The sequence below is a fragment of the Gekko japonicus genome, unplaced genomic scaffold (assembly GCF_001447785.1).
Source record: "Gekko japonicus isolate JY-2015 unplaced genomic scaffold, Gekko_japonicus_V1.1 scaffold299, whole genome shotgun sequence".
In the NCBI taxonomy this organism is placed as follows: domain Eukaryota; kingdom Metazoa; phylum Chordata; class Lepidosauria; order Squamata; family Gekkonidae; genus Gekko; species Gekko japonicus.
In genome coordinates, this window is record NW_015170896.1 from 289,135 (window position 1) to 302,969 (window position 13,835).

At 48.6% G+C, this 13,835-nt stretch overlaps 1 protein-coding gene across 2 annotated transcripts in view; it reads right to left on the reverse strand.

Annotated features, from left to right (window-relative positions):
- Positions 1 to 9,286: 9,286 nt before the first annotated feature.
- The window catches only part of PRMT1 (protein arginine methyltransferase 1), a 19,760-nt gene continuing 15,211 nt past the window's right edge, over positions 9,287 to 13,835 (reverse strand). For both annotated transcript variants that reach the window (XM_015418531.1, XM_015418530.1), the window contains 3 exons: positions 13,579 to 13,729; positions 11,947 to 12,068; positions 9,287 to 9,947 (listed from right to left, as the gene is read on the reverse strand). In XM_015418531.1, the coding sequence (XP_015274017.1) occupies positions 9,864 to 9,947; positions 11,947 to 12,068; positions 13,579 to 13,729 (357 nt within the window). In that variant the 3' untranslated portion in view covers positions 9,287 to 9,863. The remainder of the gene's footprint in view (positions 9,948 to 11,946; positions 12,069 to 13,578; positions 13,730 to 13,835) is intronic.

Sequence of the window (13,835 nt, forward strand, 5' to 3'; positions counted from 1 at the left end):
AGTGCATTAACTGCAGTCCTTGTGTTACTGCTCACGCAAGCAGAACTGCTCTAAGTGGATTTTCCTCTCTACTCACGCACTCCTGTATCCAACCTTCCAATTCCCCTCTTGAGTCTGTTCACAGAGCTCTTAATATGAACCTGAGGTTTGCTGGATATTACTAAGCCTGAGTCCTGACTTCATTTGCCAGAAAACATAGGAAGAGGAGAGTTTGGAACTGAAAAGTTAACATCCTAACATGTGTTTGAGGGGGAGGGGGAGAGGCGCACTGCCCATAGTAAACCCTTGTGTTGTGTTACACACTCTTACAGAGACGCATTGGATGCACTAGGCCTGAAGCGCTACTGCTGCCGACGGATGCTTCTGTCACATGTCGATTTGATTGAGAAGCTGCTGAATTATGCGCCCTTGGAAAAGTAGCATTTGGGCCTCAAGGAAGCCCCTGAAACTTGATGCAACTTTCTAGTATTTTCTTTGAATCAAATCAGCTCATGTCAAAACTATGTACCTGCCTCTAGGGGGCACTGTTGTGCAAGAGGAGAACTCCATCCCTTTCAACAATGTGCAGTAAAGCTTATTTGCATGAATTTGTGGCATTTTTTTTGCTGTCAAGTCACAGCTGACATATAGCAACTCAGTAGTGTTTTCAAAGCAAAGAGACATTCAGAGGGGGGTTGCCATTGCCTGCCTCGGCGTCATGGCCCTGCTATTCCTTGGTGGTCTTCCTTCCAAACAGTGATTAGGGCTGACCCTGCTTAGCTTTGGAGATCTAATGAGATCAGGCTAGCCTGAACTATCCAGGTCAGGACACAGAGGTCATAAACTGAGAGTTAACTAGAGTGCAGTCCGAAGCAAAGTTACCAGTTGTCACAGCTCAGGTGGGGTGTCACCTGACGCTGCCACCACTCTGGATTTAGAATCCCTTGAGAAGGCCCAGAGCACCCTCCCCAGACCTTCAGACCTCCCTTTTGGCCGAATAATAGGCGTGAGGACCCAGGCAGAGTACAACAAGGAAAAGGTTTATTTTATAGGAGGTCAAACAAACAGGGTGCAGAATAATAACGGTAAGTGGGTGAAAAGAAATCAAATGCCCTAACATGTCTAAATATATACTATCCTTAGCTCACTATCTCAAGTGGCCTTAGACTACTCACCCTTCCCTCAGGATGAGGGTTTCTTCCCCACAGCAGCCTCTCTTCTGACCCTGTTTCCTGGAAAGAACAGCTTTTTCTCTTGCACCAGTTTTTTAATTCCCCAGCCCTCTTCTTCCCTATTGGTCAAAACTGGCGCCAAAACTTCCCAGGGCCTTCTGGGGTGTGTAGGCCCAGCCTTCCCTACTGCTAGCCAGGCTCCCTGGGCGTAGTAGGCCTCTGGTGGCACAGCCCAGATCATGACACCAGTGAAGTTAGACCATCAGGTTAGACCATCAGGCTGCGATCTGGGAAAACCAGGTCGGAATCTCGTCTCTGCCATGGAAGCTTGCTGGGTGCCTTTAAGCCAGTCACACACTCTCAGTCTAACCTACCTCACAGAGTTGTTGAGAGGATAAAATGGAGGGGAGTGATGTAAGCCGCTTTGGGACCCCAATGGGGGGAAAGGTAGGGTATAAATGAAGTCAACAAATAAATTCTAAGCCCATTGATTTAGAAGGATGTAATTCTGTTTAGGATTAAAGTGTTGGTGTGGCATTTGTAAGAAGGTCTACGTGATCAGATGCAAAGCATTTTTCTAGTGGGAAGCTGTGCTGGCCTGAAGCAACACAACAAAGTTTGAGTCCAGTGGCACCTTTAACACCAACAGGGTTTAATTCTGGGTATAAGCTTTTGTGTGTATGCTTATAGGCTTGCTCTGTTACTTATGCATCTTGACTCTAATTAGAACTTCCTGGCAACTACCCCCCACCATCTATATGTGAGGCTTGTTTCAATGGGTCTATAAGTAAGTCTGTTTCACTGAATCTGAATAGGTGTGCATGCACATGAAACCTTATACCCAGAATTAAACTTTGTTGGTCTTAAAAGGTGCCACTGGACTCAAACTTTGTTCTAAAGCATTTTTCTGTCTGTTTCCAACTAGAAGCATCCATTTGTTTTCAAATTCATATAAGAAAACAAACCAAAAAGGTTAGATTTACTACATTTGTTGGAGTAGTGGAACCAAATGGAAATAACTGCATGAATGTCATTAGGTTTGCTATATTTTGTTCTTCATTGCCTTTTTGGTCTCTAATCACCTATAAAACTAGAACTTTTCCTCCTGTCTGTCTTATATTTGGGAGGGAGGTTCCTTGCACAAGGGTTAGAATCTTAGAGAATTTATTTGAAACCAAGCAAAAAGGAGATACAGCCAGAAATACCTCACACGGAAATGAATGGGAATGTTTTCTGTGATCAGAATAAATTGTACAGAGCTCTAAAAAGTGGGAATAATAAGAGTAACGAGCATGAATTAGAAAAGAGTCCAGTGGCACCTCAAAAACAACAACATTTGTGATAGGGGATGAGCTTTTGTGAGTCACTGCTCACTTCCTTCAGATATCTTCAGGTATCTTGAGAAGTGAGCAGTGACTCATGAAAGCTCCTACCCTGCCACAAATTTTGTTAGTCTTTAAGGTGCGACTGGCCTCTTTTCTACTGCTACAGACAGACTAACATGGCTGCCCATCTTGATCTACCAAGCATGAATTAAACATTTTAAATTTTAAACTAAATTACCTTCATGTACGCCCCACCCTTCTCCCCAACAAGGATCCAAAAGAGTTTATATTGTTTTCTTCCCCATAAATAGATCCAAACCAATGCTCCCTCTAAGCTGTGGAGTCCTGTGAGCAAAAATTCTACTTTGTGAGCTACTGGCAATATTTATTTATTTTGGATTTCTATCCCGCCCTCCCCAAAGGCTCAGGGTGGCTAACAGGGCATAGTGCCAAGTAAAACAATAAAACAATATAAAATGTTAAATTACAAACTGTGAACTAGCTCACACTAACTCAGAGGGAACACTGAACTTGTCACATTCCTCTGTTCAAGAGTAGCCAGCTTTTGGTGAGTTTACAGAGTGTGACAGCATCAGTCCAGTTGTTTGCTCTGATCACGAACACATTAAAACTGCCTTCTACTGAATCAGTCAGTCTGTCACGGTCAGCATTGTCTACTCAGACTGGCACGCCCGCACCAGGGTGGCAATATGTGGAGATCATAGGTTAAAGTTGTGAGCGAGCGATTTGGCTGCTGCACAAATTAGTTTGCTCTGGAGCCATCCTTCCTGAGCTAAGACAAAGATGTGTGAGCTAGAGGCTAAAAAACTGTGAGCTAGCTCACACTAACTCAGCTGAGAGGGAACACTGAACTTGTCGCATTCCTCTGCTCAAGAGTAGCCAGCTTTTGGTGAGTTTACAGAGTGTGACAGCATCAGTCCAGTTGCTTGCTCTGATCACGAACACATTAAAACTGCCTTATACTGAATCAGTCTATCACGGTCAGCGTTGTCTACTCAGACTGGCAGCAGCTCTCTAGGGTCTCAGGTGGAGGTCTTACACATCAACTCCTGCCAGATCCCCTGAAATGGAGACCTCAGGGATTGAATCTGGGACATTCTGCATGCTAAGCAGTTGCTCTACCACTGAGCCACATCCCTTCTACCTTATGATGTGGCCGTTGGCAGCCATTTTGTCTTAACCCAAGAATACCGCTCCCTCCTCGTGCCCTGCACAGTAAGCATTGTCCCATCAGCCTACGTTACAGGGTTGTTGTAAAGGCCACTTGAAAACTTGTGCAAAGTGTTTTTGAATGCTTGAAATGCGCTACTTATGAAATAAACTAGGGGCACCTTTCGCCAAGCCAATAGCTCACTGTGCTTGCGGTATTTAACGGCCATTAGTATACTGAATGAGCAGTTCTGCCGCTTGCTAAAAGAATTGCAGCAGCCATACCGGATGAAGCAGCGATCACAGTAATCATTGTATTTTACGAACCGTAGCCGAAATTGGGTTGATGACGAACGCTATCCCCCGTCTTCCCCCACCTGGGACCCAAAGCAGCTTGCATTGTTCTCCGCCTTTCCATTTTATCCTCACAACAGCCCTGTGAGGTAGGATCTGGCTGAGAGTGTGCATCTGGTCCATGGTCACCCAACAAGGGATAAATCTAGGTCAGAATGTTCTGATTCCCTTCAATTTTGGCACTTCAGCTCCCATGATCATGCTGAACCTAGTGGCCGGTTTTGAAAGGCTTAGTTGTATTTTCAGATGAGTTATGCCTGCCATAGGCAACCTTAATTTCCACTGCAGATTTGGAGTGGGGGACACAACGATCCTTCTGCAGCCAGTGGGCAGTTTTGAGACTCCTAGGTTCGTTTCCTGCGAAGTTATACATGCCACAGGTGGATGGATCCTATTATTATAGGTGACGCCTGCCATAGGCAACCTTAATTTCCACTGCAGATTTGGAGTGGGGGACACAACGATCCTTCTGCAGCCAGTGGGCAGTTTTGAGACTCCTAGGTTCGTTTCCTGCGAAGTTATACATGCCACAGGTGGATGGATCCTATTATTATAGGTGAATTATGCCTGCCACAGGCCTTCGCTTCCACTGCATATAGCCAAACAGCAAGGGGGAAAGACTAGTGTCACAGGAGTCCCAAATATACAAATTCCACTAGTAGAAAACACCATCAAAGATTGCCAAAACAATATATTAAACAATTATAAAGTTGGTGGTGTCACAACAGCAACATTAATGCATACTATAACTATATTAAAGCATAAGATACAATATTTCCTCCTTAGAAAATAAGACATAAGGTCCATGTGCTCAGTGTAACTTGATAACTTGATAGTCAAGTCCGACTCTTTGCGACCCCATGGACCAGCTCCCGCCAGGCCCTCCTGTCTTCCACTGTCCTCTGAAGTTGGCTCAATTTCATGTTCGTTGCGTCAATGACACTGTCCAACCATCTCATCCTTTGCCGTCCCCGTCTTCTTTGACCTTCAATCTTTCCCAGCATCAGGGTCTTCTCCAGTGAGTGCCCCCTTCTCATTTGGTGGCCAAAGTATTTGAGCTTCAGTTTCATTATCTGGCCTTCCAGGGAACAGTCAGGGTTGATTTCTTTGAGGATTGACTGATTTGTTCTTCTTGCAGTCCAAGGGACTCTCAAGAGTCTTCTCCAGCACCATAGTTCAAAAGAATCTATTCTTTGGCGCTCGGCCTTCCTTATAGTCCAACTCTCGCAGCCATACATGACTACTGGGAATACCATTGCTTTGACCATGCGGACTTTTGTTGGCAGGGTGATGTCTCTACTTTCTATCATGCTGTTTAAGTTTGCCATCGCTTTCGCAAAGAACAATACTGCATAGGAACCTGGAGTCCACATAGTCATAACATATTCCAAAAAGCCTTTGCAAAGATGCCCATTCTAGATATTTGGAAGATGTGTTTCCTTCGGCTTCTTCAGTTTTCCGGCTGTGTAAGTGGAACCTGATTTCAGCCGTTTCAACAGACCACAAGGTTCATAGTGCAAGACGTGAATCATCGGTTCTCTCCATAGGTTCTCCACTGCATATAGCAGGTGGGGGTGGGGCTTCTGCATCGCAGCTCCCCAGATCATCCTGAAGCCAGTGGCCAGTTTGGAGTCTCCCAGATCCGTTTTCAGATGATTTGCCCATAGCTTCCAACACATAAAAGTTCTGAGCATGTGGCTATCAGCCTTGCTACTGGACCAAAGGCAGCCAAGAAGAGGAGCGGTTTTTACATCCCACTTTTCTCTACCTTAAAGGTATAGGTTCCCTTGCTCGAAAGCCAGTCGAGTCCGACTCTAGGGTTGCGGTGCTCATCTCCGTTTCCAAGCCGAAGAGCCAGCGCTGTCCGAAGACGTTTCCGTGGTCATGTGGCCGGCGTGACTAAACACCAAGGCGCATGGAACGCTGTTACCATCCTACCGAAGTGGTACCTATTTATCTACTTGCAATTTCTTGCTTTCGAACTGCTAGGTTGGCAGTTACCTTAAGCTACCTTAAGGAGTCTCAAAGCAGCTTACAATCACCTTCCCCTTCCCACCACAGGCACCTTGTCAGGTGGGTGGGGCTGAGAGAGCTCTGGAGGTGACTGGCCCAAGGTCACCTAGCAGGCTTCATGTGGAGGAGTGGGAAATCAAGCCCGGTTCTCTGGATTAGAATCTGCCACTCTTAACCACTACACCACGCTGGCTCTCTGGAATGTGGGACATCAGCTCGAAATAGGACCCATTCATTAGGAACAGAGTGTTTTTCAGGGCCCCCGTGCCTCTCACAATAAACTCCAGATTCTCAACACTGACATTTATCTGATGAGCCCTTTAATGAACTGCATCAGCACTGACAAGGGGAATGCAGATTTCCTGGTGGAATGCTTTGCGCGCACTGTCTCTACTGATGATGAGTCAGTAACTTAGTCAGTTCTTTGCCCTTGAAATGAAATGCACGGGGCTATATTTTTTTTCTTGCAGATGTTTAAGAGCTTACCTCCTATTGTTTTTTTGTCCCCCCCCCCCCATAGCCAGTGACGTTCTACTCCTTGGTTATTGTGATATCTTTTCCCACCCCCTCCTTTCTAAAGGGAAGATTTTATTTACTTCCCCCACTGCGGCTTCTCAACAATGGGTGGTGGAGACCTTTCACAGGCTGAGTGGAAGAGCCAAATAGTAGGCACAGGCCCCTGCCACACCGGGGGGGGGGGATAGCACGGGCAAAGTGCGGCTTTCTAAAGCCACACCAAAAGAGAGACGTGGCGGCGGGATCACATAGATCCCCTGAGCTGCCGCGCACTTCCTCCCTGGCATGATCAGATGCTGGGAGGAAGCCACTAAAGAAAGAGCGCGACAGCCGGACTGCACATGTGTGCCTACGGCCGGGCTTGCAGCGGTGCTTCAGGTAAGTCCTCCTCTGTAGGAGGTTCTTTTTTGCAGCGGGGTTCCAGGGTTTAGGGACGGATCGGGGACGGGTGCGCGCCGCTTCCCAGATGTTGCGGTGAGATCGCGCCCGTTTGCTTCGCCCCCGATCCGTCCCTGTCCCGGGCCAAAGTCTCCCGTGTGACCGGGGCCACAAATGAGAACAATGGTTTATCAAGTGTATTTAAACTGCATTGAATGGTGGGCTCCCAGGCGGCCTTTCTGCTTGGGAAAGGTAATGGGGAGATGCTAGCGTCACACCACGGCCATGGGAGGCTACCGGGATGATTGACAATATTGCTGCAATCCCACAACTGGAGCTTGCATTCGCAGCACCGCAGCTCCTCATCAGCGACTCTACCAACCGCTCAAAGTCTGGGATTTGCTACGTTCTGCAAAGAACCGCCAAGTACTCCCTATCCTGGCAAGGGGCTGTTTTAGACTGCTTTACCAGCCGGTCACTACAACTGATCTTTCTGGACAGCCTCCCACAAAAGCCTCTGCTGTGACCACAAACGACGGAGGTTTCCATGTCCCCTGCACGGCATGGGGTTTAGCATGCTTTCTACTGCTGCAGTTGCGCAACCAAGAGTTGGATTCAGCCAGCTTCCCACCACCCAACTTGCCCAGTTCCCCTCCTCGTCAAAGCCTGTCACACATGGGGTTTGCTCATGCCAGTCCCTTGATCCCCAGCATAGCCTCTTGAGTGGCCCAAGGAGACACCTTCCTCCTCCCTTTTGCACCAATGGAAGAGCAGGTCAGATCCAGTCCCTGATTCAGATGAAGAAATCCTGCCCACCAGCTTTTGCTCAGTTAATGATTAGTTTTTTGGTAGCAGTCTCAGAATTTCAAGCTTATTAACAGAGAAGGGACACAAGTGAGCTGCTCTTAGGAAACAGGAAACGAGGCTGGCCGCTAAAAAAGAAAATCAGGACCGCAGCAGAGAACAGCCGTAGGCTTACAAAAACTAATAGGGACGGACCTCTTAACGTCAATCAGCAGCAATACCAACTCTACATTTAAACTTCAATCCCCCTGCACCAGCAAAGGCCACCTGGTTTCACTGGATCTGAAGAAGTGCTCGCTCTCGGAAGCTTGTGCCTTGAATGAAACTTTTTGCTGGTCTTGAAGGTGCCACTTTGTTCTGTGGCTTCAGACCAACACAAGTCACATGACACACAAAGAAAGGGGCCGGGCCCTGCTCATGTGGGCTCCAGTTGCAATCCTCTTGCAGCCTGCTCAGGGAATCTAACACATGTTCCATTTACAGCTGGAGAAAATACTTCGCTTTCCAGAAAACAGGACCTGGCTGGAGGTCCCACGATTAACCACAGCTAGCAGCATCCTCCACTCAAGGCACCACTTGAAACCACACAAGTCAAACTAACAAACCTTGGGTCAAACTTAACGATGATGTTGTATCCCTTCCCATCAAGCACCAGTGTGGTATGCTAAAAGCAGTGTGCTCTGATCTGGAGAATAAGATTTGAGTCCCCCCCCCCAACAGACACATGAAGCCAGCTGGGTGACCTCGGGCCGGTCACAGCTCAATCAGAGCTCTCTCAGCCCCACCTCCCTCACAGGGTGTCTGTTGTGGGGAGAGGAAGGGAAGGTGATTGTAAGCCACTTTGAGACTCCTTAGGGCAAAGAAAAGCAGGGTATAAAACCTCAACCGCTTTATTTTCTTCCAGCAATAGCTAAGTAGCAGGAACGTTCCTCCAAAAGAGTGGGAGGAGTTTGTACCAGTCCAGTGTAGGAACAGCATGGGAGAAAGACACGCCTGCCTCAATAACCCCCTAGTTTGGATAAATTCAGCTCCAGTTTGCAGGCTCAGATGGTTCTGCTGGAGTACCCCAGCATACCGGAACACGAGCAAGGAAGCCATGCCATCCGACCACCCCAGCCTTCTGTTCACACCACTGCTGTGCTAGGTTAAGCAGTGTGAGAGACGCTGAGGGATTGTGGACGCTGCCCCCCCCCCCGCCCGAAGCCATGTAATTCCAAGGCTGCACGACCAGCCAGTGAGCAGGTATTATGAAGCAGAAGCAAAGCAGGGTGGTTTCAACCTCTTTTATTATTTTTTTGTCCTCATGAATGTAACCATATAAAAACCATAAGTTATGAAACAGTCACACAATGTCAGCTTTCCAAGGGATTTTTTTGTTTGTTTTTTTAAAAAAACAAAAAAACAAAAATACCCACAGATCCAAACAGGGAGTTTTAAGAGAGGGGGAGGAAAGTACAAAACCGCCAGTGGAAAATAAAACACCCACAAAATAGAGATGCCTTTTCCACACATATATGCACGCATGTTGCCTCCACACACCCCTTGATAAAAACCTGTTTGGACTCCCATCTCCTCCCCGATCAAATCTAAATAGACACGTGTACTCTCTTCTCCCCCTCCCCCCCGAAAAAAAACCTGAGCAACACTTGCTCTGGAGGAGACAGTAAGGAACAGAGTTTACTCTGGACATGGTGTAGGAGGCAGAAAGATTATGGGCATCACAGTTTGGCAGGGGAGACCAACAATGATTTAACAAGTGAGATAAAACTTCATGATGGATGTGGTGCTGCTCGGGCCTCGGGACGAACAGATGGGCAAAAACACGTGCGCATCTTCAGCTGCGCTAACCGACTCAGTTCCTTGGGAGGGTGGGGATGGGTGGGAAGAGGGAGGTATTGAAAAAAATGAGGGGCAATCTGGTAGGGGAGGGGGTCTTGGCTATCTCCCCCCCCCAGTGTCTAATACTGGCCCCTCCTCTTCCTTGCTGGCCCAGAGTTGCAGCTTAACAGCAGCAAAAAAGGGAACTACACAATGAAATGAATTCGTGAAAACGCCAACAGAAGAGGGTAAGGGGGCAGGTTACGCTCTGGGTGCAAGGGAGGTCGAGGGGAGGAGAGGCGGGGGGAAAGAAAATGGCAGAGGGGCAGACGGGTTAACGCATCCGATAATCCGTGGAACACGACAGCTCGCACAGCTGGCCCTTGAAGTCCAGGTCGATGGTGAAGTCCAGGTCTCGCTGCGTGGGGGAAAGAGAAGGGACCCTTGGTTGAAAGCCTGTCTTCCATTTCCCAGCATGCACTTCCTTCCAAGCAGCAAACCCCACCCCCTTTGGGGGAGGGGGACACTTCCCTTCATCTGTGAGGAATTCCAGCGACCAACCGAGCGCCTTCAGACCCTCCCCCAAGATTCCTGCACCCCCAGCCATCCTCTTCGTGGGCGTTCCCAAACCCACCACCTCTGCCCTGAACCCATCTCTCGATGCCACAGCGGACTTTGGGCCACTGTCACGGAAAGGCTGGGCAGCCAAGGCAGAGGTAGCCGGCTTCAGGGAGTGGGGAGCCGGCTTCAGATTTTTTTTGCTTCCAGAATCAACAGGCAACATTTGGTAAATTATAACTGAGTAAGACCTACCTACCTACCCCCCCCCGACTTTGTCATGATGCCTGCTAGTAGCAACTGGTTGAGCAGTTTGGAGTCAGTTCACTCGGCCCATCAAGTTCAGTATTGTCCAGTCAGACTGACAGCTGTTCTCCAGGGTCTCAGGTGAAGGCCTTTCCTATCACCGGATGCCCGATCCCTTTTAGCTGGGGATGCCAGGGACTTTATCCAAAAGCAGAGGCTCTCCCACTGAGCCCCTCTCCATACTACTGGGTGCTGCTCATCTTACTCGTACTAGTGGGCGTACACCTTTGCCTTAGAGAAAGAGGACGCACCAATGGGGTAAGAGCAAAGGAGACCAGCTTCCCTTCTAAGGCTTCAGAATGATCTCTCTACGACTCACACACTCTGGGCTGTTGGGCGCCTTCCCAAGCAGTCCTGCGTGCTTCCCAAGAACCATTTTAAGATGCACAGAGGTGGAGGGGACTGCCCATTCCTTGCTGCTGGGAGAGCCGGTTCTAGGAGTGCCTGTTCCTAGAGTACAACCACACTGAGTGGACAGGACAGGGAGATTTCATTTGGGCTGCATAATCTGGTAGTGGGAAAGTGCCATCAAGCTGCAGCCCACTTACGGCGACCTTGCTGGCTTTTCAAGGCCAGAGGAGAACAGAGGAGGCTCTCGCCATTGGCCGCCTCTGCGTAGGGATCTGGGACCTCCAAGGTGGTCCCCCATCCAAGTATGAGCCCGGGCTGACCCTGCTAAGCTCCCAAGATCTGATGAGATCAGGCCCACCGGGGCCATCCAGGCCACGGCATTATTTAGCTGACCAACATGGCAAGCACCTGCCCTTGAACCCAAGAGGGAATGCTGCCACCGAGTTGGGGCTTACGGCAACTCGGTGAAAATGGCTGCCTGCTTGTTTTATTCGCGATAAAAAGCGTACGGAGATCTTAATCTAATTTAATGACCAACACTCATGTGACAGATCGAGATTTCCTTCAGTGAATAGACAGATAAGTGTGCATGCACATAAAAGCTTATGACACTTTGTTGGTCTTAAAGGTGCCACTAGACTCAAACTTTGTTCTTTCAGTGTCGCTGAAAACTGGTAAATACACACAGGATTTAAGCCAGTTCCAGCCTCTCAGTTTGGTGCAGCAGAGAGTTCGGAGATCAGGAGATGGATCATTGGGAAGGGGAAGACTAGGCATGTCAATGGTCCCACCCCCCATCTGCCCCATGATAAAACCAGGTGTAAAACAAGACCTGAAACAATTCCATTTTATTCGTCATCTTCACATGTCAGCCAACGGAGAAGGCTTGATGAAGCTCGGCAGCTGGGGACAGAGCTGGCTGGTTTAACAGCCTGTGCGGTACGCATGGATGCGAATGAGAAAAGAATATCCCTCTGCCCGAGACCTTAGAATTTTGCTGCCAGTCAGGGTGGACAATACTGAGAAAGCTGGGCCAATGGTCTAATGCCATGTGAGGGCACAGCCCCCCTCCTAATCAGGAGCACAATGCATGAGTGAGGCAGAGTAGCTCTGAAGGTGCGTGCAGAGGACCAGGGCTGGCCCTAACAGGGCAGAAACTCCCAGGGGCAGTTACGGGGCTAAGAACCAAATTCCTTACTTACATTGTTCTTGGCATTCGGTTTCATGCCAATGGTGCCAAATATCTCCTCTCCCGTCTTCACTGTTAGGTAGTCCTCCATGTAAAAAACCGTCTGCTTCCAATGGGTGTAGGGAGATTCGGGGCCTGATGACGAAAAGAGCAGGGGAAGGTCGCTAAGGGAAGCACGCCACAGAAAGGGGCGCGCACATGAATGCACATGGGGCACCCCTTGAGCAACCTCAGCACCAGCCTGCTCTGCTCTTAGGTGCTGCTTCACAACAGGGCTGCAGGGTCCTTCCTTCTTTCAAGCACGGTGAAAACTCCCTCCTGCCATGCAGGCAATCTCCCTTATAAATAAAAGCTATGCGACTTGATTGGCTTTTGCCTCTAACATTCTAACAGTTTTGCTGTTCTGAGGTAAAATGTGTCCAATTTCCAGGTGAGGGCTGGAGATCACTCAGAATTACAACTGCTTTCCAGATGGCAGAGATCAGTTCCCCTGGAGAAAATGGTGGGCTCTGTATCCTTATATGCTGCTGAGGTGGCCCCCGTATGACAGCCAATGTGACGTAGCAGTCAGGGCTTCAGAGCATGGGAGAGGCTGCAGGTGTGTGGGGGGTCTGATGCTTGGCTGGGAAGAAGATAGGGCTGCCAACTCCAGGTGGGAAATTCCTGGAGATGTGAGGGATGGAGCCTGGAGAGGGTGAGGTTTCAGGTGGCGTGGGATGTCGGACAGGTACAAAGCCATAGACTCCACCCTCCAAACCAACTATTCCCTTCCGGGGAACCATCGTTGCCAATCTCCAGGTGAGGGCTGGAGATCACTCAAAATTACAACTGTTCTTTAGGTAGCAGACATCAGTTCCTCTGGAAAAAATGGTGGACTCAATGTCATTATACCCTGCTGAGGTCGCCACAGCAAATTGACACTGAGTGTCCAAGACCGGGGCACCCGCCCAGAGCCTCTTTCTAGAGGCTGTTGTATTTATTTCCACAACTTTCTAGAGCCCGTCGTATTCATTTCCACAACGAGCCTTTTTCCATTATAATCCCCTTTAGGTCTTTCTGCTATTCCGGAGTGGGTTGTGAGGATAACAAGTCTGGTAAAATGCAGAATCAGTTGTCGTTTGGTAACCTGAATACAGTCTGATCAGTCCATGATGACAATTCACTCCTCCTCTGCCGGCTTGTTTTATTATTGTATCTGACCAAGTGAGCGCTGACTCATGAAAGCTTACACTCTGGGAAATTCGGTTCGCCTTTAGGGTACTACAGGGCTTGAATTTACTTTTAATACTACAGACTAGCACGGCTACCCACCTGAAACTGAAAAAAAATGAAAACTCAAAGAACTCCCAGTATGAGAGGAAACCCAGCCTAATCAGACCCTAATCAGAAACCCACTGATCAGACCAACTCTTCGTTGCCAGATGCTGTCCTTGCCATTAATAGCACACTCTTCCCAGAGGCACTGGCCAATAACACTGCATTCACTGGCTAGTTTTTAAGGCAACTGGCTTTATGAATTGCTGTTTCTGCTGCCTGCTAAGATGCTGCCAACTGACTTCGACCTCCCCGCCAGAATACTCCAAAGTCCCAGACCTAAATTCCCAACTACCCTGTCAATCTCCCAGACCAAGGGTCTGTCCCTTACTGGTGGAGAATCCAGTGCGCTTGTGGCAACGGGTGAACTCTATGTTGAAGTAGGCTACCAAGGCGTGGATGTAGTCATTGCGTTTCACCTGGAGACAGAAGGGCGACGTGAAGGTGAGGTCCTCCACCTTCACCGTGTAGATGTCCACCTCCTGCAAGCCAAAAGAGAGAAAGAAGGGGTGAGCCACAGAAGGCAGTGAGGCTGCTCACTGAAGATCCTCTGCTATCCCAGGACTGCAAATTTAGAAATTTCACTGT